A 22,957-nucleotide genomic window follows, 5' to 3' on the forward strand; every position below is an offset into this window, starting at 1 on the left:
TATGTATTGCTAAGACCGAGTATGTTCTAATTAAATTAAGGTAATTCCTTTCCCCTGTCAGGGAAGGAAAAGCATTCTAACTTTCGGGTACTCCTTGCACGAACCAACGCTGCCATCTCCTGGTGGATTTATGTTGGAACCAGACTGTCCTGGCTGATGTGAAGAATGACCAGAGCAAATGAAGTCTCCAAAGTGCCATGAAACTTTATATATACACCAATTTAAACAGTTTGTTTCAGTATAAATGTGGCTGTAACAAACAGAAAATCAGATCTGCTGGAAATAGCACCAGGAAAAAATAAAAATAGCAGCTCCCAAAGCCTTTCCTATGGGCTCACCTAAGTTTACTGGGAACACCTGATCTTAAAACTGGAACTTGTGCATAGGGACCAATCCCACCTAAAGCTGGAGCAGCTGTTCAGAATCAGGCAGATTCATCTAATTCAGCACAGGGGTACCCAGCACTTTTCTTTAATAATAAAAAAGAACAAAGGGGTCAGTCATAGTGCTGCTTACACAGAGGCTCAGTGCAAAGGGACAATGCCAACATCTTCAGAAAAGAACACAATTCCTGGTCTCCAGTGCTATATTGTGATCCAAATATTAGCATATCTTACTTGGATTAACAGCCTTTTCCTTCCACCCTTTGTACTCCAGGAAAAGCGTTTTTCCCCTGGCTGGATTTGTAGGGTTTGGTGGAGAATCCAAGATAACACAGAGATTTGTTTTTAGGCACCTCCACCACAGTTTGACCACTGACCCTGTGAGCTGGGCACGAGGTGATGCAGGAACATTTGGAAGATGCCAGAGCAGGTGCCATAATGGCCATTAAGGGCTTAGGCTGAGCATTTTAAGCCAGGTTTAAATGCACAGGTTTAAGCACAGGTTTAAGCACAGGTATCCTCAGAAGCAGGGACACAGCTGGTACAACACTTTTAGCTCTGCAGCTCTAGGGAGAGCAGCTTGAGGGAGCATTTATCCCATTTATCTGCCCCTGCAGCACCCTGCACAGCTGATGATCTGACTCACACACTCCCAAAAGCTCCACAGTCTGAGCACTTGTTATCTTTAATAAGAGACAGGCATTGGCCCTGCTGTAAAGCCACTCAAGCAAGAGCTCCATTTGTGGCACCTGATGAGCTCCTGGCTAATGAGCTGCACTATTCTCTGCACTGGCCTTAGGTCAGCATCAAGACCAAATATTTTTCCACTTATTAATTAGCCAGCCATTCTGCTCCATGGCAGGAGAAGGGCAGTGTGAGGACAAAGAGCTGCTATGGAATTTGTGAGTGGCTGGTGATTTAGGAACCTGCACTCAGTGACTCTGAGCAAATCTTTGGCTTGCATACTTGAAAATTTAGTACAGAAACATGGAGTAAGCTCCAGAAATCTTTTTTTTTTTTTTGATGCAGTTTTAAACCCTTTAGAACCCTTTCTAAAGGATTTTAATATTTAAAGTTCTCAACAGGATGTTGGTTTTAAGGACTTTATATGTCTGAGTAGGCTGGGAAGCTTTAATTGACGTTCACCATATCAGTTAAATACTTAACACAAAATATGCCTGGGGACAGGCATAAATTTCATTTGCATTAATTTATTCTTAATCAAATAAAAATACAATTTATGACACTACAAAATTTTGCAACCAGAGAGCAGAAACTTTAGGCTAAACCTCACAATACCTGTGCAAGATAATCACCAACCCATTAGGGAGGAAAAGCTGCTGCACAAAAATGACAACAACAAAGATGCTATGATTTATCAAAGGACATATGTTTAGGCTGCAGTCAATCTGCTAACAAAATCCTAATCTCTCACCCCATTTCTGAAGGTCAGAAGGATTGCCTGCTGAACAGAATGTAAAATAGCAAGAAAAATAGAACAACTCTAACACCCTGTTCAAAGAGAAGCAGCAATAAATTGGGGGTTTTGGGGTTTTTAAGTGTAACCTGCATTAGCCCTGACCATACTGCTGCAGACAAAAGCTACCTTGGAGCTCAAGTTTGCTTTTTTGTTTCTGGGGTTTTTTAATATTAAAAAAATGCAGCTTCCCAAATAGATTAATATGTCATAATCTCAGTGACTCAGTTTCTATGTCAGATGCTCCCTTCCAAGTAACAAGTTACTATTTTTAATCTGAAACATGAAAAATGTCCTTTTCCCTTTCTCAGATAACTGAATTGTTAAAATAAATTGCACTGCATTCCACTGGATCTGGAGAATAAAGGGGAAATTTCCCTCTTGGTTCATGTCAAAGGCTCTCAGCAAAACCTGAATTCAGCACTGCAGCTTTCCATGCCTCTCCAAACTCTGTAAATTTATGCTTGGTTCTTCAGCTCTCCCTGAGATGCCTCTCTTCAATAGAAGGGAAAAATGTCTGCAATATGATGAGATTAGCAAAGTATTTCATCCTCCAAATAAGTGCTTCTAACTGTGGTCACAGCTCTTGGGTAGCAGAAAAGAGGAGGAACATGAAATATCCTCATATTCATATATATGATTTCATATATTCCTTGGACAGAGCACCTGAACTGCTGCAATCACAGACCCAAAACATTTCAACCACCAATAAACCTTCATCTAAATAACTGCTGCCCTTTTGACCAAAACTGAACAAAAATACAAGTTTCTCTGGTCAGTAATTCACCGTGGGTCACAACTGCAGCTGGGAACAAATCCTTCCACACGTGCTTGTCAGGAGGCTGTGCCAGCTGCCAGAGCACAGAGAATACAGCATGGAAGAGTTAACTCCTGTTTTAATGAGGGAATTGTCTCCAGGGGTTACAGAAAGTGCCCCCTGCATGTACTGTCCACTGTCTTTAAATGCCAGCCCCAGGGAAAGGGTTCACCTTCAGCACAAGCCTCAGAATATGCTAAATCTTATTTTCCCCCCACACAGCACAGAGTGCCCTTCCTGCACAGTGAAATTCAGCCCTGTGTAAAGCTGCTGGGGTCATCAACAGGTGACTCCACTCCTAATTTAAACCCCATGGAGAGAACAAGTTTTGACTAATGGGCTCTGGATGGGAAAGTTTAGACAATGCCAAGCTCTTTGTCCAATCTTTTCCTCTGACTGACACAACAAGGTCTTCATTAATTTAACTGCAGTTCCCCTGGATGCTGGCAGGAAATATTTCTTCAAAGAACAATCTCACCCAGCAAGATCCCTCAGATCTCAGCACCTCCCAGAGCTTAACAACATATTATTTCAGAGATGAGACCATTCACAGGGACCAAATGTCACAAGCATTTGGAAAACTGGAGTTTCTGCACACACACTTTCAACTTCCTCCACCTTCCCACCTTAGATGACTTTACCTGGAATCTGCAGAGCTGTTTTGCACATTTATTTCATCCTGTCATTTTCAACTCTATGACAGCTCTGTTTTGTTCCTTCCCAGAGCTGCCTCCTTCCTCCTTCAGAGCATCATCTGCAGCACCTCACATTTGTTCCTCCACAATGGCCATCCTGGCTGAGCCTTTTCACCTCAGCTGCCTGAAACCCCCAGCTGGGATCATCCATCATTTCAGGAGCCCTCTCAGGGCTGCTGGGCTCCTGCCCCTCTCAGATTTCCTTCCCCACACATGGCTCTTCAATTGCCCACATCCATTCCCAGCAATTCCTGCTGTGGGTTCCCTGTCTACCTTCCCTTTAGCCACGTCAGACACACCTCAGAAAACTTCTGTCCTCCAGCAGTGGGAATTTGTGCCAAGCTCTGTTCACAGCAAGGAGAAACTCTTACTCCAGTTACATCAGCTGACAGGCAGAGAACAGGGAAAGTCTGTGAAGCTGACAAGGCTGACACTAAAAACTGCTTTGCAAAAGTACTTTTCACTGCAGATGTTTTTAAAGTTTCTGTGCTTTGCATAAATCAGTTGGTCTTTTAACATTTAAGCAATGTAGAGTTTTGCTTTCTTTTTAAACCTAGACCTAAAGTTTACCAAAAGTAGCCTGATGTTACACACCTCTTGTTCTCCAGCACAAACTGTGTCCCAGAGATTCTGAAGTTCCTCAGTACAATCACAAGCAGTTGGTTTAAACTCCAGCAGCAAAATCAGGCAGCTGAATAACTCGAAAAAAAATCTTCCTTAACCTGGTGGATGCTGGAGTCATAAATTACTACCACATTTAAAGACAGGAATCCTTAAAACCTAAGAAAAATAGACCCTTAAGTCAATGTACAGAACCATCTGCATGATCCAATCTATTCCAGCAACACTTTCACCATGAAAGTCTGTTAAATTTATTTTAAAAGGCTTAAGAAACTCATTAAATCCAGCAGCCAAACCATTCTTTCAGCAGAAATGGTGTGGTGCATCCCATCCAGCATAAAACTGTGTCCAAGCAGCCAAGTGGGGTCAGGCTGAGTTACAGGAGGACAGACAGTAATGAGATTCCAGGCAAGAGAACACAGGCAGGATTTTCTGAAAACACATTAAGTCTCCTGTTGAAAGAAGACTAGGATTTTGCAATTTGCTCACTCTCTTGGGGTTACATTGGCCCAGTATATGGAAATTTCAACTACATTCTATTTTATTAAGTATTTTTCCTTTAATTGATACCTTACTCTTTCCTTCAGCCCTTTCACTTAAAGAATTATGGGCTTGTCCACATATGGAGCTATTCAGAGTTATTCCTGACAAACTCTGTATAGAACATTGGTTAAGGTAAGTTTATTCCAAAGTGCCTCAAACATTTCCAAAGCTGACTGGTACAGTAAGTCAGGAAATCCATCAGGAAATACTTTACACTTATAAGTTTTTAATCCAAATTTGCTTTCCTCTGAAGACACTCTGAGCTACAAATACTTCTAAATCAACTGATTATCAGTCCTGTGATCAAAAGACATGAAACCATCAAGCTGTACTGCAGAGCAGCATGTTCTCTAAGCCCTGAACCAAGCAGGTTACACAAAGCAGTGTGGGGAGAGCAGCTGATGAAGAGGATGCACTATGTGCAGTTAGCATGGTGTACACAAGAGAAGATCAGTGTGGGTGGCTGGCTGGGTATTTGACAGTTGTTAATTTGCTGTTTCAGCCTCTAATTGCATGATGAATTTGCTGGCAGAATTTGTGGATTCATGCCCCCATTCATCTTTATTTACAACCAATTCCCAACTGCTGCTCCGAGTTTCCATCCATCCTCTGCTCTTCCTCCACTACCTCTCAAAGGCAGCAGTCTCACCTTCCCAACCATCTCCTAACCACTGCTTCTGCATAAGGATTTGGCAAAAATCCTACAGCATCTGCATTGCAGACCTGACCTCACAAAGATTCATGTATGAATATTTCAAACCCCACCACAATTAATTCAGAAGGCCACCTACGTTGCTGCACTGCTCATCTTGCCAGGGTTGGAGTGTTCCCTTTCTCAGCGCCTGTGGGCAGCCAGATTTGCAGCACAGCACAAAAGGCACAGTCACAGCTAAAATCACAGGCACTGGTCAATGAAAATAGAAAAAAAAGTTTCAGTATTGTGGGAAAGGTCCCATCACATTTTGACTGCTGTCATTTGCACACTACTCATGAATACTGTGACCTGCCAGCACATGCCACACTGCTTGAGAGGAGATAGGATACAAAGCACAAAATGCAGAACAATTTTGTCCCTTTATTAGTTCAGCTTTTAGAAAAGGGATAGCAAAAATATTCAAAGCCATTAGCCCAAAGTCTACACACACTTTATCTCTTCTTTGCTGAACTAAAATCAGCTCTTCCTAGAGTGTCCCACTTTCCTGTTGAACTGAAAAGTCACATCCTCCAACACTGCAAGTTTTAGAGTTTGAAATACCTAAAATCTTAACTTCATGTCTGATGTGAGTGGCTGTCTTGTCTCTGTTAGATTGGGCTCCTGCAAGCTGATCTTCCAGAGCTTACCATGCTGTGAAGCCCTGGCCAATTATCCTGCTGGAGATTTTCATGCCATTACTCCGTGGATTTGTCTGACTCATGCTTCTGCCTTCTCCTCAGAACAGGCATTAATAACAACTTTCTTCTCTGACCTAGCCAGTTACTCTCCTGGAATCCACACCAACAGCCTTTTGGAGATTCCCACTCTTCCCTTAAACTGAAACTGGTTAACTGTTTCAAACAATGCTGCCAGGGCAGAAGGATGAAGTGGCTGATTCATGGACAGAGATAGGCAACAGTGTTGTCCATCATGTCTAAAATGCCTCTTTTTATGCAGAAATAAAACCCCACAAGCATAAAATAAAGTAAAACATACACTTGGCTCTTTTATTTGAATTAAAAGCACACTTAAAATGTCATTCTACAGAATCATGATTTGTAAATCTGTAAACTTGCTTGCATTTGAGCTTGCTTCTTCTAAGAAACAAGTTCATACTAGAAGAGAAGGGTAAATGAATTCCCCAGAAAGATAACTCCTGAATTATGAAGTTTTCCTATTTGATACATCCCAACAGCAGATAAAAAAATTCCAAAGTTATTAATATGAGGGGTCAGATGCTAATCACAGATGAACCACACACTTTGCTCTTATCACAGAAGTACCTCAAGTGGTAACACACTGGAATTCCAAGTGAGCTTGGAATTTCACCTTGAAATCCCTGTCCTCACTTTGCCCTGTGGAGTCACATGATCCCCTCTCCTCACTGAAGTGACAAACTTCAGAGCTTTTCAAATCTCCAGACTTTTAATCCTAGTGTACTCTAGAAAGGACAAAAGCAGCTCCATGGCCTCAGCTGGTGAAGATCCAGAGCAGGGCCATTGCCACCAGCTGCCAAAAGATCAGGACATCTCCCTCCCATGCTGGTCCTCAGTGCTCCCCCTCACTTCCCCTCTCAAAGCCAGGGTGGTTTGCTGTCTTGCAAAGTAGGAAAAAAAAAGAAAGACAATGCTATCAAAAATAGCCAATCCAGAACAAAAGGTCAGAAAGATAAGAGTGAACCCACAATTTACAGGCAACAACCCAAAAGTTTTACTAATATCTTGCAAAGCTCATATTGTAACCATAACAATATCTAAATATTAAATGGGAAAGGGCTGTTGTCAGCTCCCTTCTCTGGAATGTGAGCCAAACAACTTTATTCTCACCTCCATGGAAAAGAGATGTAAAATTATCTGTGCTGAATTCAAATTATCTGTGCTGAATCCAGCCAGTTTGACATTCCTGAGCAAAACCTCATTGGTCAAACAGGGACAATCTTAAACTTGTCCCATAAAACCACATTTGCAGGAGCTTGGTGGGAGAGGTTCAGAGGGGGAATTCTCTTCAGCAAAATTTCTTATAATTAATACACACACTCTATTAAACTGACATTAAAAAGTCTGTACAGTTAACTCTGGGCCTGCAAGACACACCTGGTTACTAGTGAAAATGGAGACTAGGAACTTAAAAATGCTGCTCCTTCTCAGAGTTACTTATACCACCTTAGAATATTAAAAGTAACATTTCAGAACATCTGGTTTTCCTTTCCACTCCCTATGATATCACGTTTTCCAAGCACATTTGGCAGCTCACTGTAAAGATACAGGCAGACTAAACACACAGGGCAAAGCAGAGTCAAGATGAAAAATTCCAAATTCCTGGATGCAGTCAGTGTGGTTTCTATCTCCAGATTTCAGTTACACAAGTGGTATAATAAGGGCTTTTCCCACATTGCCAACTCATGTATCCTTCAACCTTCTCCTTCCTTGATGAGATGATACACCATGTATCTGCCCTCTAGAGTTTTGGATGTACCTTTGTAAGCAGTTTTTAATATATTATGGGATATTCAGAGTCCCTATACAGTGAGATTCAGCTGTAGGAAAAAATAATTATGCTTAACATGGTGAGATTTTGTATGTACTTTTCTTTATCTCACTCTGGGAGATGAGATTAGCTTTCTATATTCCTCCTGCCTAAAAGAAAAAAAAAATTGCTACAACCCCTGCCTTTTTATTGCTTGGCTTTGTCTCTCCCAGCCTGGAACTGGAAAAATGGACCAAACCAGTTCCAGGGGACTGTTTCTGCTGTAAATTTCCACAGCCTGTAAAAAATACAGGAAAGTGGCTGTTACAAAAACTCTAAGTTCCCATTTGACTGATTTCTCAAATATATTTTATCATATCTTGAAGCAACCTTTGTATCTCTTCCTCTTTACCTATTCTGTTATTTTTAACAGGTTACATTCAAAACGCAGATTAGTCAGCACAAACACACATTTATGATCTGCGCATACTCACATTTTATTGGCGCACAAGAAGGAATCTGACTCATTTATACTCAGTGAAGGAACAGCAAACCTAGAAATCCATCAACACTTTCTTGCTCTAAATTCTAATTTCCCTGTTTTGTAAAAAATCAGTGTGGAAATGCAAAGACATGCCTTGAGAATCCTAACATGACGGCCTTTGGCTTAATGCTTCACACTGAAAAGCAATTTAAATCATGAAGTATAAAATGGAAGAAAAGTACATATTATCAAAAAAACTACTGACAAAATAATAGTCCCAGTGGTTATGCCTGATTGAAACTTAATGACTAATCAATAAAACTGCAATCATAACTTTCACCCTGATGCAATTTGGACTAGTTTATATATTTCTATTGCTCAACTAAGATTTTACAGAAAACATACATGAGAAGGTCTTGCTGTGTGCTATTTTATTACTGACTTGTTGTAGCAAATCTCTAAGTATCTATCTGTCTGTCTCAGTTATTTTAGAGCTTAGTCCTCTCCTCACACCCATCACTCCAAGAGAAGAAAAGCTATCAAAACCAGGAAAATTAGGTGGGAAATGGCTGTTAAACATTGTAGTTCCCACATGATAAAGCCACTCTGCCATTTCAGTGGCTACCATTACACATTTCTGTATAATGGTACATAGAGTAGTCAGAGCCAAGCACGTGGGACAGCCCTGAGCAGCTCGTTCACCTGAGCTGCACCATCTCTGCCAGCCCCAACACAAAACCAGCAAGTGCCTGAGCTGTAAAGGTCACAGACAGGCACAGGGAACAAATGGCAACAGGCTCTGTTGGAAGGAGTCATCTGTACCCAACTGGGCTTTGGCTACTGCTGATTCCATTACTGGGTTGTGATTTTCTCACAGGATCCTCACAAGCACAGGGAGTGTACCATGAATGACCTATTCCACAAAGAAGAGACTTTTTCTTCTGGTGGATTTTACTGCAAAGTGCTGGCCCCATTGGCATTTTGCTTGATTGTCTAATAACACTTGAGAAGCTCAAAACACCTCCTGCTGATTTCTAACAGCCTTTAGAGAATCTTCATGGAAGTAAGTTCTGTGCATTGCCTTAAGTTAAGAGTTACAACGTGACAGCACAGGCTCTAACCAAGCTCAGAAAGAATCCACCTGAGGCAGCAACACAAACAAATCCCAGCCAGCCCTACCTCTATCACCTTCTATCTGCCCCTACCAGAGAGGTTATAGGTGCTGCACTCCTCTATCTTCATGTCCTTGGTATGTTAAATTAAGTTTCCTGGCTAAATCTCATTCAATCTAATCAGTAACATTTCCACAGAAGAATAAAAATTATTTGGGTGTCAAAGCTGATCCCACAGAGAGCAGGGAGAGCTGAGCTGCTTCCCATGGAAATAGCCAGGCTGTGCTGCTGTAGTAGTGAGGCACCTGGTGTTCAGCTGAAATAAATGGCATTTCCACACTGCTGGTAACCACATACACCTAAGTTAAGCCCCCATGGGAAAGAAAAGAAAAAATCAGTTAATAAAAGCAGTAAATAAAATAGTGTGGAACCACAGACACAACAGATTCTTCTGCACCACGGCATCAGCTAAGTTTGAGATTCAAAAGAGCCAGAGAAGCCTGTTTGTCTCCACACAGCCCATTTCCTTACCTCAAACCTGCAGAGACCACCAGCTCCCCATTTTATCAGGACACACTGTGCCAAAACCAGGAGAGCAGAGGTGGCCAAGGCTGGCAGGAGCAGCCTGGGGTGTTCAGAGCTCAACACCCTCCCCCAGACACTGTGCCAACAGTGAGAAACCAGGCTGCTGAGAGAACTGTCACAAGGTATGACACCAAACCTGAGTTCCCATAACTGAATGGTTTCCTCCCCTCCCCAGGACACCCAACAGATGAATTTCCTTCTTACCACTTCCCCAAGGGAGGCAGCCACCATGTGTGTTGCAGGTGACAAGTAAGATGAAGATCCATGGGGCAGCAGGGATTTCACATTCTCGTAGGTGATAAAAAAAGCAGCAGCTGAAATTCAAGAATACATGCAGTCATTGCACTGCTCCTCCATCACAGGGCTGCAGTTAAAACCAGGGTATTTATACACCAAAACAGCTCATTTTGAAAAACTGGTATCTTCCATATCCATAGATAATAGAGGGATCATGTCTTGGTTGAATTGAATGAATGGTCTTTTTTTGAGGGGGGAAGGGAAGAACAAACAAATCAGTTGACTACTAAAAAGAAAAACAACCCCCAAAAACATAAATTGATACAATTCTGTTATCCTGCAATGAACAAAACTGTTTCAGTAGCAGTTTATTAATAACTTCTTCCTAGCTATTGTCAGTTAAATATTTTGAATTTAGCTCCATAAAATTTTTTCCAAGCTTCTGAAGGATTTGTAAAAGTTCTGTGCAATGAACAAGAAATGCACAAAACTAAACTGAGCACAGCAACTTGAGCTGTTTATTCACTGCAACAGTCAACTACAAAGGCACTTACACCTTAAGGGTTATTCCTTTTCCTAAAGATAATTTCAGTTCTCAGTCATACGTTGCAAAGATAAAACTACAGTGCAGATTTTGGAGATGTAAATACTGAAAAAAATGACATGTCTTGAGGGGGAACAGATTTTAATTGTAGAGAAGGGCCATGTGAATTGCCTTCTACTAATCAAAAGATGCTTATCACCTCAAAAGGAGATAACAGAGCAGCCAAGATAAAGAACTGAATTTTTTTATATCACCTTATGAAGGACATCAAACATCTGAAGGTGTCAGTGGATTTGTCAGCAAAGTTCTCCTAACATTTACAGCACAGATTGCTGTTTTTTCATCCCTCCCTACAAAGACAAAATGGACAAAGGCATGAGGAATTTCAGATGCTTTTTCTCTGCAGGGACTAAAAGTATCTACTTTTGTAAAACCTTAGATTCAAAAGTCTCCCTGATGTCTTTACAATGTAAGTGTTGCTGTTTTGGGGAGACGGGCAGACCATCCCCAGGGCAATTAACTCAAACACCTGCAGTGCTCAGGCACTTTGAAATTCATTTCCAGTGCCAAGAAAGAGAGTGGGTCATGACAAAAATGTCCAGGACAAGCAAGACTCAAGCTCCCCTCACAACCCAGAAATGCTTTAGTGTGCTCCTGTAAGTAAGGACAGGCTTATATCCAGAAATGCTTCCAAGGAATCAGGGTTGCAAACCTGCAGCAGCCTTCACTCCAGTCTTGCTCAAGTTTGCCCAGTGCTGGAATTCTAGAAACTGCTCTTCAAAGACACCCACAGGAGAGGAAGCCACAGACATGAATGTCCTATGTGACACAAATTACTACTTAAAGAAGACAAAGCACAATCCAAAGAGAATTTACCATTTGGAAAGGATCCTATTGCAGTGGAAGGAACACCAGCATAGATGCCACGAAAGCCACCAGCTTTCCTAAATCCTTGAGGACTCTGAAGTCTTGTTTTTACAGTATCCAGGGGAAAAAGGATCAAGTCAACACACACACCAGCAACTCCACCAGCCTACAAGACAAAACCATGGAGAAAAGTGCATTAATATTCTCACATAAGTGGTTCTTATGTGGGTAACTGAGGCATGTGTAACCCAAAGCACTGCTGACTGTATCCTTCCTGAGGTCAGTTTATAAGCTGATAGTCTTACACACAACTCAACAGCTTCCACAGCTGTAACAAGGAGGGTTCAACAAAAGAAAGTAACAGATGTTACAACTTTTAAACCCTTTTAAAGGTATTTTTAAAACTATCTCAATGTTTTGAATAGTGCAAGCAAAGCAACATAACACTTCCCTATCCGCAGAAAAGCCAGACAGTGGATGTCACTTTTGAAGAGACAGCACAGAATGACCAAACTCTACAGCATTTGAGTGATAAAATCAGGGAAAGACTGAAGCAATTCTGCTCCTCCACTTAGGCATGTCTAGAAAGCACATTCACATTTTTCCAGCAAATGTTTTCATTTAAAGTGTTCACATTCTCTCGCTGCCTTGTTGAACAAAGCCTAAAGTAAGCCTTCTTTTTCAATTTCTTTTTTGATAAAAGCCTATAGAAAGAAAAAATGGCCAAATCATTGAAAGGTTTAGATTGCAAGGGACCTTAAAGATCTAATTCCAGCCCCCTGCCATGGGCAGGGACACCTTCCACTATCCCAGGTTGTCCCAAGCCCTATCCAACCTGGCCTTGGACACTTCCAGGGATCCAGGGGCAGCCACAGCTTCTCTGGGCACCCTGTGCCAGGGCCTCACCACCCTCAGAGTCAATATTTTTTCTCTAAAATCTAATCTAAACCTACCCTCTGTCAGTTTGAAGACATCCCCCCTGTCCTGTCACCTCGAGCTCTCTCCAGCTTTCTTGTTGACTCCCTCAAGGTACTGGAAACCACATTAAATAAAAGGAGTTTTCAAAGTCATAAAGGGGAAGAGTTTTACCCAAAGAATTCATGAAACAAAAGCCTAAAATATTGATTCAACTAGGGCTCAATCTATTCCCATCACTTGTGTTCCTAGATGAGTGGGATTTTGGGTTTTTTAATTACCCCGTGACATGGCTGATTATAGAAAATAATTATTTCACAAAAATGTGAGGAAAAGGCTGAAATAAACAGAAAAACTGATTCAAAATAAACCACCATCAAGAGTTAACATCAGTCCATTATGAGACATTATTTAGCTGCAGTGCTATTCAGAAAACACAGTTTGAAGGCTACCTCATATAGATCCCAAAAAACAGCTGCAGAGATTTTTAACTCTGAAAACAAATCACACGTGTGTTACTCCAATAATTTTTTTTCAGGGTAACAGAGGATTCAGAGAGGTGTTCACTATCTAGCACTAAAGGTTTAATCAATAAGTTAATTACTCTTTTAATCTAGTTGGCTATTTTGAATGCATTGATTCTTCTTCACTCTTTTTCATCAAAATCCTTATCTGCTCAAAATAGCATTGATCAGATTTAATCAGACTTAATCTGGCCATCTGTTAAAACATGAATCAAAAGTTACTAATTGCTTCTTTAAGTTCTCAAAGTTCTGTATCTTAAATGTCATTTAAATTCATGAGGTAGCTGACAGAGCACCTGCCAGGGGGTGACAATAGCTGTGTGCTTGCAATAACTGCAGAAAAGAGAAATAAATGGCTTTTGGTTCATCAGGCACCTGGAGCACATCTCCTCCCCCATCTGTCGGCAGCAGCAGGGTTAGCAAAAGAACCTTCACCAGGAGCTGGAGCAGGATCAGAGCTCACTGGGCTCTGCAGCCTCCTCCCAAGGGAAGTGGAGGGAAAGCTCCAAGCTCCGCTCTTGATCAGGGACAGGACCCAGGGAGCAGCTGGAGCTGTGCCAGAGGGGTTTGGGATCAGGGAAAGGTTCACCCAGAGGGTGCTGGCACTGGCCAGGCTCTCCAGGGAATGGGCACAGCCCTGAGGCTGCCAGAGCTCCAGGAGGGTTTGGACAATGCTCCTGGGCACAGGACGGTTTGTGGTTTGTTTTTTTTTTTTTCCAGGAGCTGGGATGGATGATCCTTGTGGGTCCCTTCCAACTCAGGAGATGAAATGACTCCATAAACTCCACCACAATCAAGCAAAACCAGGACCTAATTCCAGCTCATGGAGGCACCACCTCACTGCTCACATGCATCTGCCTCAGAGCATTTGGGGCAGGCAGCTGAGCTCTCCTCTGCTGCAGCTTTCCCCAAGGCACCACATCCCTGATTTTCCACACAGAACCCACTGGGTGTTTTCAATGGAGCTGTGGTGACTGGGCTTCAACCCTTGCTGAGCCCACACATGGAAAAGCAGCTTTTAGGGAGGGCAATGCTTCACAGAGTCCACAGGGACTCCCTGTGGCTCTGGAGTGCTGCTGAAGCCACAAACTGTGGCCATCCCTCAGCTCAGCACCTTGGCAACGCTCAGGCAGGACATCTGCAAAACGTGGAATATGCAACATTTTTCCTAAGTAAGGATGTTCCTTGATGTTAGGGCCTTGTAACTTTCCAGCCTGATCAACAACAAAGGAGTTAACTGTTCAAACAGAATAACCAACAGGCTCTGTGTGATGTCCTGTGTTAGAAAGCCAAAATAGTTGTCAGTAGAATTGCTAATTTCAGGGCTGAATGTTTCAATAATGTCAGACCTAGAGGGAGGTTAACAAATGCTGGGCAGAAGGATGTACCACTGATGGCAGAGTCAAAGGATGCAGAATTTATGGGCCACAAGGACATCAGGCAGAACCCCAAAGAAAAGGAAGAAATTAATAAAGACAGCTCCTCAACTGAGCAGAATCAGCTCCCATTGGATAAAAGGGAATTCCAGCAGGGGCACATCACAGGAAACCCACTGACCCAAAGGCAGAGAAAGACTGAACTTGTGGCTTAATTACCATGGCAAGCCAGAGACTCATTAACCAACACAAGATACAATACTGATTAATAAGAGAACCTGTGAAAATTGTAGCCAATGAACATTAATGCTTTTATTCATTAATGAACAGAAATACTGAAAAGTTTTGGTGGTGGCAATATACATTTTTATGTATTTGCCAGGCAGAGACCCTTTCTGCACAAAGAATACATATACACACAAACACACATATATATATATACGATATATATGCAAATATATATATGTACACATACATATATTTTTATATATATTTATTATATATTTAAAATATATGTATACATATTACATATATGGGAATACATATGTACATATATATATTATTTAAAAACATGTGTGTATATTATGTATAAAAATATATATCCATATATACACATATAATACATACACATAATTTATATTCCCTAAAAATACCCCTACTCTGTTTGCGGACCGAGCTCTTGCACACCGGGTACAACAGCCTATTTCGGGCCCGCTCACTCACCGCCAAGGCCGCCCAGGACTCCCGCGGCTCCATGCAGGGCTGCCGGGCCGGGATCAGCGGGACCCGTCCCGGCGCTCCGGGCCTGCCCCGTGCGCACACATGGGCGCAGCCATATTGGTGCCCCGGCCCGCGGTCACGTGGGCGCGACTCTCTCTGCGCCTGCGCAGAACCGGGCGCATGCGGGGGGAGGGCAGCTCCCGGCAATTAGCGCCGAGTGTTAATTAATTAGTTGATTAGTCGTTGCTTAGCGGCGGTTTGCTGTGCGATACCGGCACAGCCGCTTTCGGCTCTCCCTGGAGCCCCTGAGGTGCTGGTGCGTGCGCCGGAGGTGCATGGGATCTGTTTTGAAAGCAAACAGCTTACCCATGTGCCCTGGAAAAAAAATTAAATCCTGAAGGAAAAGAGTCCTGAAATTCTGAAATTGACTTTTTCCTCAGTTGGTGTTGATGTCTTCAAGCTGAGTTTTCTGTCTCCAGGATGAATTTTCTGCCCTTTTGTGAACATAACTGGGTCAGAAAACGTCTGCAATAAAACTTTGTGTTTCCAGCGTCGCCTAAGGTCATATTACCCAAATCAATATGCATTAGACAGCGGGACAATATGTATGAGATAGGCGGGTTCGTGTAAATTTTATCATATAATAGATGTAACATTTTATCCCTTGGGGTGCTCGATTTCTGGGAACTGCCACCTTGCACTCAGTGTGAAATAAACAGTGTTTCCTTCAGAAATTAAAGTGTTTCTGAGTTTAGAGAGCTGCTAAAATCGGCAGCAGGGTCTGTAGCACAGAGGTGATTTGCACCTCTCTGCTTTAGGTAACCAAGATTTTGTTTAAAGATTATATTAAAACTTTTGACTGATTTTTAGGCTTTCCCTGAATCCTACCTGCCTCGTGCTTTTTGCTTGTGGGTTCTGTGTTTTGTAGTGATCCAAATTAGTTCAGGTCCTGCAGAGAACTCTGTGAAAAGGACTGTAATTAATTGCATGTGCTTCCAAGACATTTGTAATATTAAGGAAAAACTTGCTACAAGAAAAAGAATATACAGGGATAACAAGCAATTACTCTCACAGAATATAAACGAGGTGTTTATTCCTATGGGTTTCTCTGGATCTGCATTGAAGGCACTTGAGACAGTATTTAATGTTTGGACTCAAATGTTTATTATTTCTTATCAGTAAAACAGTCTCACAACCATGAGTTTGGCAGCTTTTCATTAGCAAGGCACAAAATGTACCTCTTGTTACAAGGCCTTTTAAGACTAAACTATCCAATTAAGAAATTACAACCAGATTATTTTCCTTTGTAACTCAATAACTGATCCCAAAGAGCTGCAATGGGGAGTTTTCTGCCCAATTACAAAATGCCACCCAAACCCATGAAGAAGAAGGAAGAAGTAAATAAGAACAACCTGCCTCCACCCTAAAATCTCCATCTTGCTTCACAGTTATTTCTATATTCTAAAATCCCAAACTCTAACCCTGTGATATTACACACTTCCAACCAACTACACACTCATAATCCCAGCACTATCAATCAATTTTGGAGGCCTTCTTCACTTCCTCAGACCAAATGCAGTGCTGTCTTGTGGGTCTGTGCCTTTCAGCACAGAAAGTTTAAAATTCTCAGCATCCAGGATTCCATGAATTCCCATGCAGAGAAGTGGATCAGCTGTTTCACTAGGAAAGGTCAGGTTTTTAGGTGTGTCCTCCTATGACACCCATGGGTGAAGCTCTTTGAGAGCAGTTGTCTAGAAAGCTGCTGTTCATTTCTGAGCATCTGAATTATATCTATCTATCTATCTATGAATATGTATGGATATATTAATATATTTTATATTAATATGATATATTCATGTATATGAATATATATGAATACATGAATATATATATATATCTCCCAATATTATTGTACACGTGGTTATACCACCACATGTACAAATGGCCACTGCTGCCAGGATTTTATAATTCATGGCTGTGTTATCAGAAAGTGATGGTTTTGGGCCCTCCATGTGAAGATGGGAAAGGCTGCCAGGGGTTTGGCTCTCCCCGTGGTTACACACAACTAGAGGGAGCACCACAGGGTCACCCTGGTTGTCCCACTGGGAACTGGTGGTGGTCATCCTGGTTGTCAAACTTGGAACAGGAATGGTGGCAGCAGATTCGCAGCAGAGAAACACAGGGGAAAGGCAGAGCAATCAGCAGGGAAATTCACCCCAAAATAACAAGCTGGCCTTCACTAAAAGGACACACTCGTTTTTGAGTTGGAAGTGACTCAATTCTTCTGCAGCTCCAAAGAATTCTTTTTTTCTAAGGAAAAACAGTGCAGGAGAACAATGTGGATACTTGCAGTGCTTTCAAGGCAGTAGATTTTTTTTTCCCCTTACAGAAAATAAATTGGAACTGCTTTCATGAAGAAGAGGCATTGTCTACAGAAGAAAGTGGAAGCTTTTGTGGAGATTTAAAAATAACCAAAAGTAAGGAGTGCACTGGCAAAGTTCTGTTTTCTCAGCACTGCTGGAAAACATAGCACAGCCTCAGAGACTGAGGAAGGGAAAGGCTATGAAAGCAGATTGGGAGACAATGTGGTAAACTTCAGATTTGCCAGATTTTGTTTTGGAAGCCAGTGCTTGATGATAGGTTACCTCATGATGGGAATTGGATTGCAGACTTTGCCAGCTCTTTACCCAAACATCTAAAATCTTTCAAAACATTTTTTTTCCAGCAGAGCACTTTAATCCAATAAATTATACTACCATGTACTGTGTCCCAATTCAGTCTGGTGCTTAGAGCTGCCCATAACTGAATATTCATGAATTCCAGGCAAACTTCATGTTTTGCTGTGCTCTTGCTGTACCTGGCAAATTAATTTACTGCACAAATACAGCACACTCAACTCCCCCCATGCATTAACCTTGGCAACTTTAACTTTTTAAAGGCATTTACTTAACTTTTTTTCAGTTGATAAAGATAAAGCAATGTTGGTGGTGTTACCTGATTCCAGACCTCTCTAATTACACTATTGCCAGCATATCCTCTGCTGCTGGAGAGGGTTTTTGTACTGGGAAAGATGATTTTATTTTTCTGAATTAAAATAAGCTGCCCAGTATGCCCAAATACACAGCAGTAAAACACTTGTTTTGGTAAAAAGATTTTGGCACTTAAAATTAGAGGATTTTTATTTTATTTTACTGTGGGTGACTCTCCAGTGAGTTATGAGTCACAAAAATGTCAATATTACAGCTAAAAGGTCTTTATCAGACAGATGTTGAGACAAAAATGCACTGTTTTTTCTGTACTGGCTATTTGTATTGATAAATGTAAATTTAATTACTCTCTATTGGTTTCACTTGGCCTGTAACCTGTCCCTTATGTCATTTCTGCAGGGAATTAATTATTAATTATTTCCATTTTTTAATTTCCAAAGAATATCAGTTGACTTTTACAGCCTCTTCAGTGCTCCCCAAGGCTTCATGTCACACCTAAATGCTCATTTTCACTGCCTGAAGATATTTTCTGACCTGAATGATTCTATGAATCCGGCCTGTACTTCACCTTAAGGAAAACCTGTACATGGATTGAATTTTGGAGAAAAAGATTTGAACATCCAGCTGTAAGTGTATCTTGTGTTATGTCTTCCAGGTTCATTCCATTCCTGGGATGGAGCAGCGCTGCTGGGACTGGGGCTCCAGCAGGATTGGTGTGTCCAACCCCACACAAATGTGCTGCCTCTGTGTGTCCCCATGGCAGGAGCAGAACACCAGCCCAAAATAAACCAGAGGTGCCCAACTTCTCACTGGCCTGGCCACAGGATCCTCTCGAGGCTGGGGAGCCTCACATGGGGTTTTGGCACACCTGTGCTGGAGGGCTGGGGCAGGAGGTGGGGGAACAGTCGCTTAGCACTGCGGGGATGGGCAGTGGTGCCGAGGGTGAGGAACAGTCAGGAGCGGGGCTTGGCACAGCGCTCCATCCTCATCCTTATCCTCATCCTCCTCCAGCAGGAATCTGCTTCTCCGTCTATCTCCTGAGCAGCTCTGGAGCTGCCAGGCACTTGGACAGCAGACGGTGGCTGCTGCTCATCTGTAATTAATTGCTGTTAATCACCCTGGCAGCTTGAGCCACCACACGCCCGCTCGCTCCCGGCCACAAGGAGTAAAACCTCAGGGGCTGCACCCAGGAGCTGCGGTGCTGTCCGAACCTGTCCTGCCGGGAAAAGTCTCCCTCCTTCCCGGGAGCCTCTGAACTCAAATCCCCTCCCTGCAGGCAGGGCACACACAGGTGTGGTGACACAAGCGCTGCTGTGGGTGCCCGGTGCCCGCAGCTCGGTCTCTCTCTGTCCCGAGGAGGGCGGCGGGTCCCCAGGAGTGGGCGGCTCAAGCCCTGCCCACCGCCCCAAACATATTTCAGGGATTTTATGCCATCCTGCACGGCTGGCAGTGCCTTTACCCAGCGTTCTGCCCATCACTCATCCCGGGGGGGATGTGCAGGGAGCAGGTGGAGGCAGAGCACGCCGCGGGGCTGTCCCCGCTGTCCCCGCTGTGCCGAGTCCCCGTGGCCGCTGCCTGGTCCCGGGAGCGGGGCTGGAGGAGGAGCGAGGAGGCCGCTCTGGGACCGGGGAGCGCGGGGCGCTCTGGAGGAATCAGAGCGCGGCCGCCGAGCGAGCAGCACTGAGCGGGGGGAGCGGCCCGAGGGACGGGCACCGAGGGCATTGTGGGGGGCACTGCGGGACCCCGGGGCCGGTGTGACCGCCGGGGGAGCCCAGCAGCATCACAGCCCCACTCCCGCTCGGCTGAACCACAAAAACTCAGCTCGCTGCCCGCAGCACCCCGCAGGAGCCACGGGAGCCCCGCACCGCGTCTGAGAGGAATGCTGTGTCGGGTGGGGTTGCAGCCCCGGGTGCACCAGCCTGTCCTCGCAGCGCACCACAGCAGGATGGTGGCCCGGGCCGCTTTTCCTGTGACCTGCCATCAGGACAGATGGGCTTGCTGATCTGCACCCGAGCCGTAAAGCTGACAGCCTCGACACAGCTGGACCATGATTGGTCATCAAGTAGAGACAATCCACAGGAGACTAATCCAAGATGCCCCTGTTGCTTACCCATCTCCAGAGCACACTCTACAGATAGTTAGGGTTTATCTTTCTTTTCTGAGGTTTCTCAGGAGAAAAATCCTAGCAAAAGGATTTTCTTCAAACATGTCTGTGCCAGGTGTTGGCACAGGCAGCATCGGCTGGCCAAGGTCACCATGCCATCCCTGCCAGCCCAGGTGTCACAGTAAGGAGGAGAGAGCTCACCCTGTGCTCACACAGCCCTGCCAAGGGACTGGCTGCCAAAGCAGAGCCGTGCCATGCATGCGAGTGTCTGCATGGCACCGAGAGGACATGAAAAGCCAGTGAAAACAGACTGGCACCTCCTCCCTGAGCTCTGCCCTGCAGGCTGGGCCATGGGCAGCCACTTTGGGAAGGCTGCATTTGCTGCCCATCAGCTGCTTTGTGTCTGACAGGAGTTTAAATGCCCCAGGTTTGGGTTGGTCCTGAGCAGAGGGCAGTGAGGAGAAAGGGAGAAGGCTGTGCTGCAGGGCAGCTGGATCCAAGCAGAGCCAATTTGGGGAGCAGCCTTGTCTAACAGCGTTTCATTTTCCAGTTCATTTCATTTTGCACTTCTGCTAGAACTGCATGTCCACAGATTTCAAATATCCTCCTAAGTCCCAGCAGCCTGCTTGAAAGTGCTCTGTCTTTATCAGACCATTGATGGTCCTTCTGAAATGAGTCTCGCTGGCTCCATCCAAACCTCGTGCTTGAAGAGCATTCCTAATTAAAGCAGTTTGGGCCTTTGGAGGAGAAGGGGCTGCAAAGCATTTCCTAAAGCATTTTCTTCTCCAATTTCATTGTGAGGAAATACACCTGAAGGATGATGCAGGGATTAGGACTGAGACAAAAATGAGTTTGGTGGGTCAGTATTACTTTGAGAAATTGAGAAACACAGGAAGCCCAAGTGATGATCCCAGAGGGTTGAACACAGAGGTTTCATCCTCCCAAAAATACAAGGGCCTTAAAACCACTGATTTGCTGATATCTTTTTATGTTAGAAATGCCTTAGAGATGTTCAATAATTTTGGAATGTGAGCTGAAACAAGTCATCCAGGCTGAACCAGAGGGATAAACTCCTGAGACAAAAACCCCATTCCCTCTGCAGGGAGAGGAGCTGAGGCAGCATTTCTAGAAATAAATCATCAACCCCAGCTCGGAGTCTGTGGGAGGATGTGCAGTGTCCCCCTGCTCCCAAACAGCCCAGGACAGCTATGACTGACCTCCCCAGCACTCACTGGGCTACCCACAGAGCCTTTGCCGTGCTGCCAGTGGGGCCAGTGCCCATCCCTGCACTTGCCACCATCCTGGACTCTGGCTTGTGCCCCACACCCCCAGAGCCCAAATTTGCAGTTTGTCCCACACAAAGAGCCAGGGCAGTGAAGGAAAGGGAGGGCATCCTGCCAAACCTGCCTGCACAGACATGTGACAGCTGGCAGGAAGGGTGCAGGGCAGGAAGGGTGCAGGCAGCAGCACTCTCAGGGGCTGCACACCTGGTTCCAGGTGTGGGGATGGCAAGAGGCCCCATCTTAGGGGCTGTAGCCCCAAATCCCCAGCATGAGAGAGGCTCACAGGCCAGCAGGCAGCCCAGAACAGCTCAGTGTGCCCCAGATTTGGGGTGACCCATTCAGCAGCCATGGTGCTGGGCACTGCTGTGGGTCCAACCCTCATCCTGCTTCAAGAACACATCTCCACTGCCCTGCTCTGGGGATCACCCAAAACCCCAGTGCCAGGGTGCTGCCACCCTGCCACCCACATCCCTGCAGCTCTTCCATGAGGTTTCGGCAGTGCCTGGAGCAGGGAGAGGCACAGAGGGAGGCAGACAAGGGACAGAGGCACAGAAGTCACAGGCAGAGGCGGGGCAGGGACTCACAGGAGGCACAGGGCATGTGCCCCCTTCACCAACTCGCTGTCCCGCACCAGGAAGGAGCCGTCCCGCCCAGCCTTTGCCAGCAGCTCCTCAGCCACCACCTGGCTGATGTCACGGTGCTACCAGCGCACTGCCACCATCCTGCCGAGCCATGTCCCTGTCCCGGCGCCATATCCAGCTTGGCAGGGGCTGCTGGCACTCACGGGGGCTGCTGGGGCGGGTATAGGAGGAGGTGGTGTGGGGACACCAGGCTCCCGGTACCCGAGTGTGGTGCTGGCTGCAGGTCCCGATGGGTGTCAGGGAGCCACCGAGGCGATGCTCGTGGGGACAGGGTGCCCTGCGGCCGGGCAGCGTGGCAGGAGCAGCGGGGGGGGGCAGCTGGGTGGGGTCCGGATGATCCTCATCACGGGGGCTCCAGCCATCCCTATATTACATCTGGAACATGGAACTGTGGCCCCTGCTTCTTCCAGAAACCAGGATCAAAGCTTTTGTAGAATCACAGAATGATTTGGGTTGGAAGAGATCTTTAATATCTAGTTCTAACCCCTGTGCCATGGGAATTTCCAGGAATTAATTCTCAGGACAGCAAACCAGCCTGCCTCAGACATCCACACTGGGGACAGGTGTGGTAGGAATGCCAAAGGAGCCCCCTTGTTTGATCATTCCTGATATGAAACAAACAAATGTTTCTTAATAAGCACAATGCAGCCTAAACTAAAGCAAAGTACTGATAACCCACCAGACTACCATTAAAACTGTAACTTAGAGACAAAAAAACAAGGGGCTGCCTTAAAAATCTAAGGAGGTTGAGAAATGCAACTCGCTTGGGTTCTTTATATTTTTGCCTGCAGAGCTTTGAACTTTTCACTCAAAATGAAAATGAAGACTAAATGAAATGAAGACTTCTCTAACATCACCTGTCTCTGGAGACTGAGGCAGCTC

The 22,957-nt window shown here is 44.5% G+C and overlaps 1 protein-coding gene across 3 annotated transcripts in view; it reads right to left on the reverse strand.

Annotated features, from left to right (window-relative positions):
* SLC25A26 (solute carrier family 25 member 26) overlaps positions 1 to 15,249 on the reverse strand; it is an 80,882-nt gene extending 65,633 nt beyond the window's left edge. The window contains exons 1-3 of one of the 3 annotated variants that reach the window (XM_064723860.1): positions 15,064 to 15,249; positions 11,535 to 11,691; positions 10,082 to 10,191 (exon numbers count right to left, since the gene is read on the reverse strand). In XM_064723860.1, the coding sequence (XP_064579930.1) occupies positions 10,082 to 10,191; positions 11,535 to 11,691; positions 15,064 to 15,096 (300 nt within the window). In that variant the 5' untranslated portion in view covers positions 15,097 to 15,249. Of the gene's footprint in view, positions 1 to 10,081; positions 10,192 to 10,912; positions 11,009 to 11,534; positions 11,692 to 15,063 lie in introns of those variants that run through there. The other 2 variants (XM_064723861.1, XM_064723863.1) reach the window with 2 other exon arrangements.
* Positions 15,250 to 22,957: the final 7,708 nt, after the last annotated feature.

Source organism: Zonotrichia leucophrys, chromosome 12, assembly GCF_028769735.1.
Source record: "Zonotrichia leucophrys gambelii isolate GWCS_2022_RI chromosome 12, RI_Zleu_2.0, whole genome shotgun sequence".
Taxonomy (NCBI): domain Eukaryota; kingdom Metazoa; phylum Chordata; class Aves; order Passeriformes; family Passerellidae; genus Zonotrichia; species Zonotrichia leucophrys.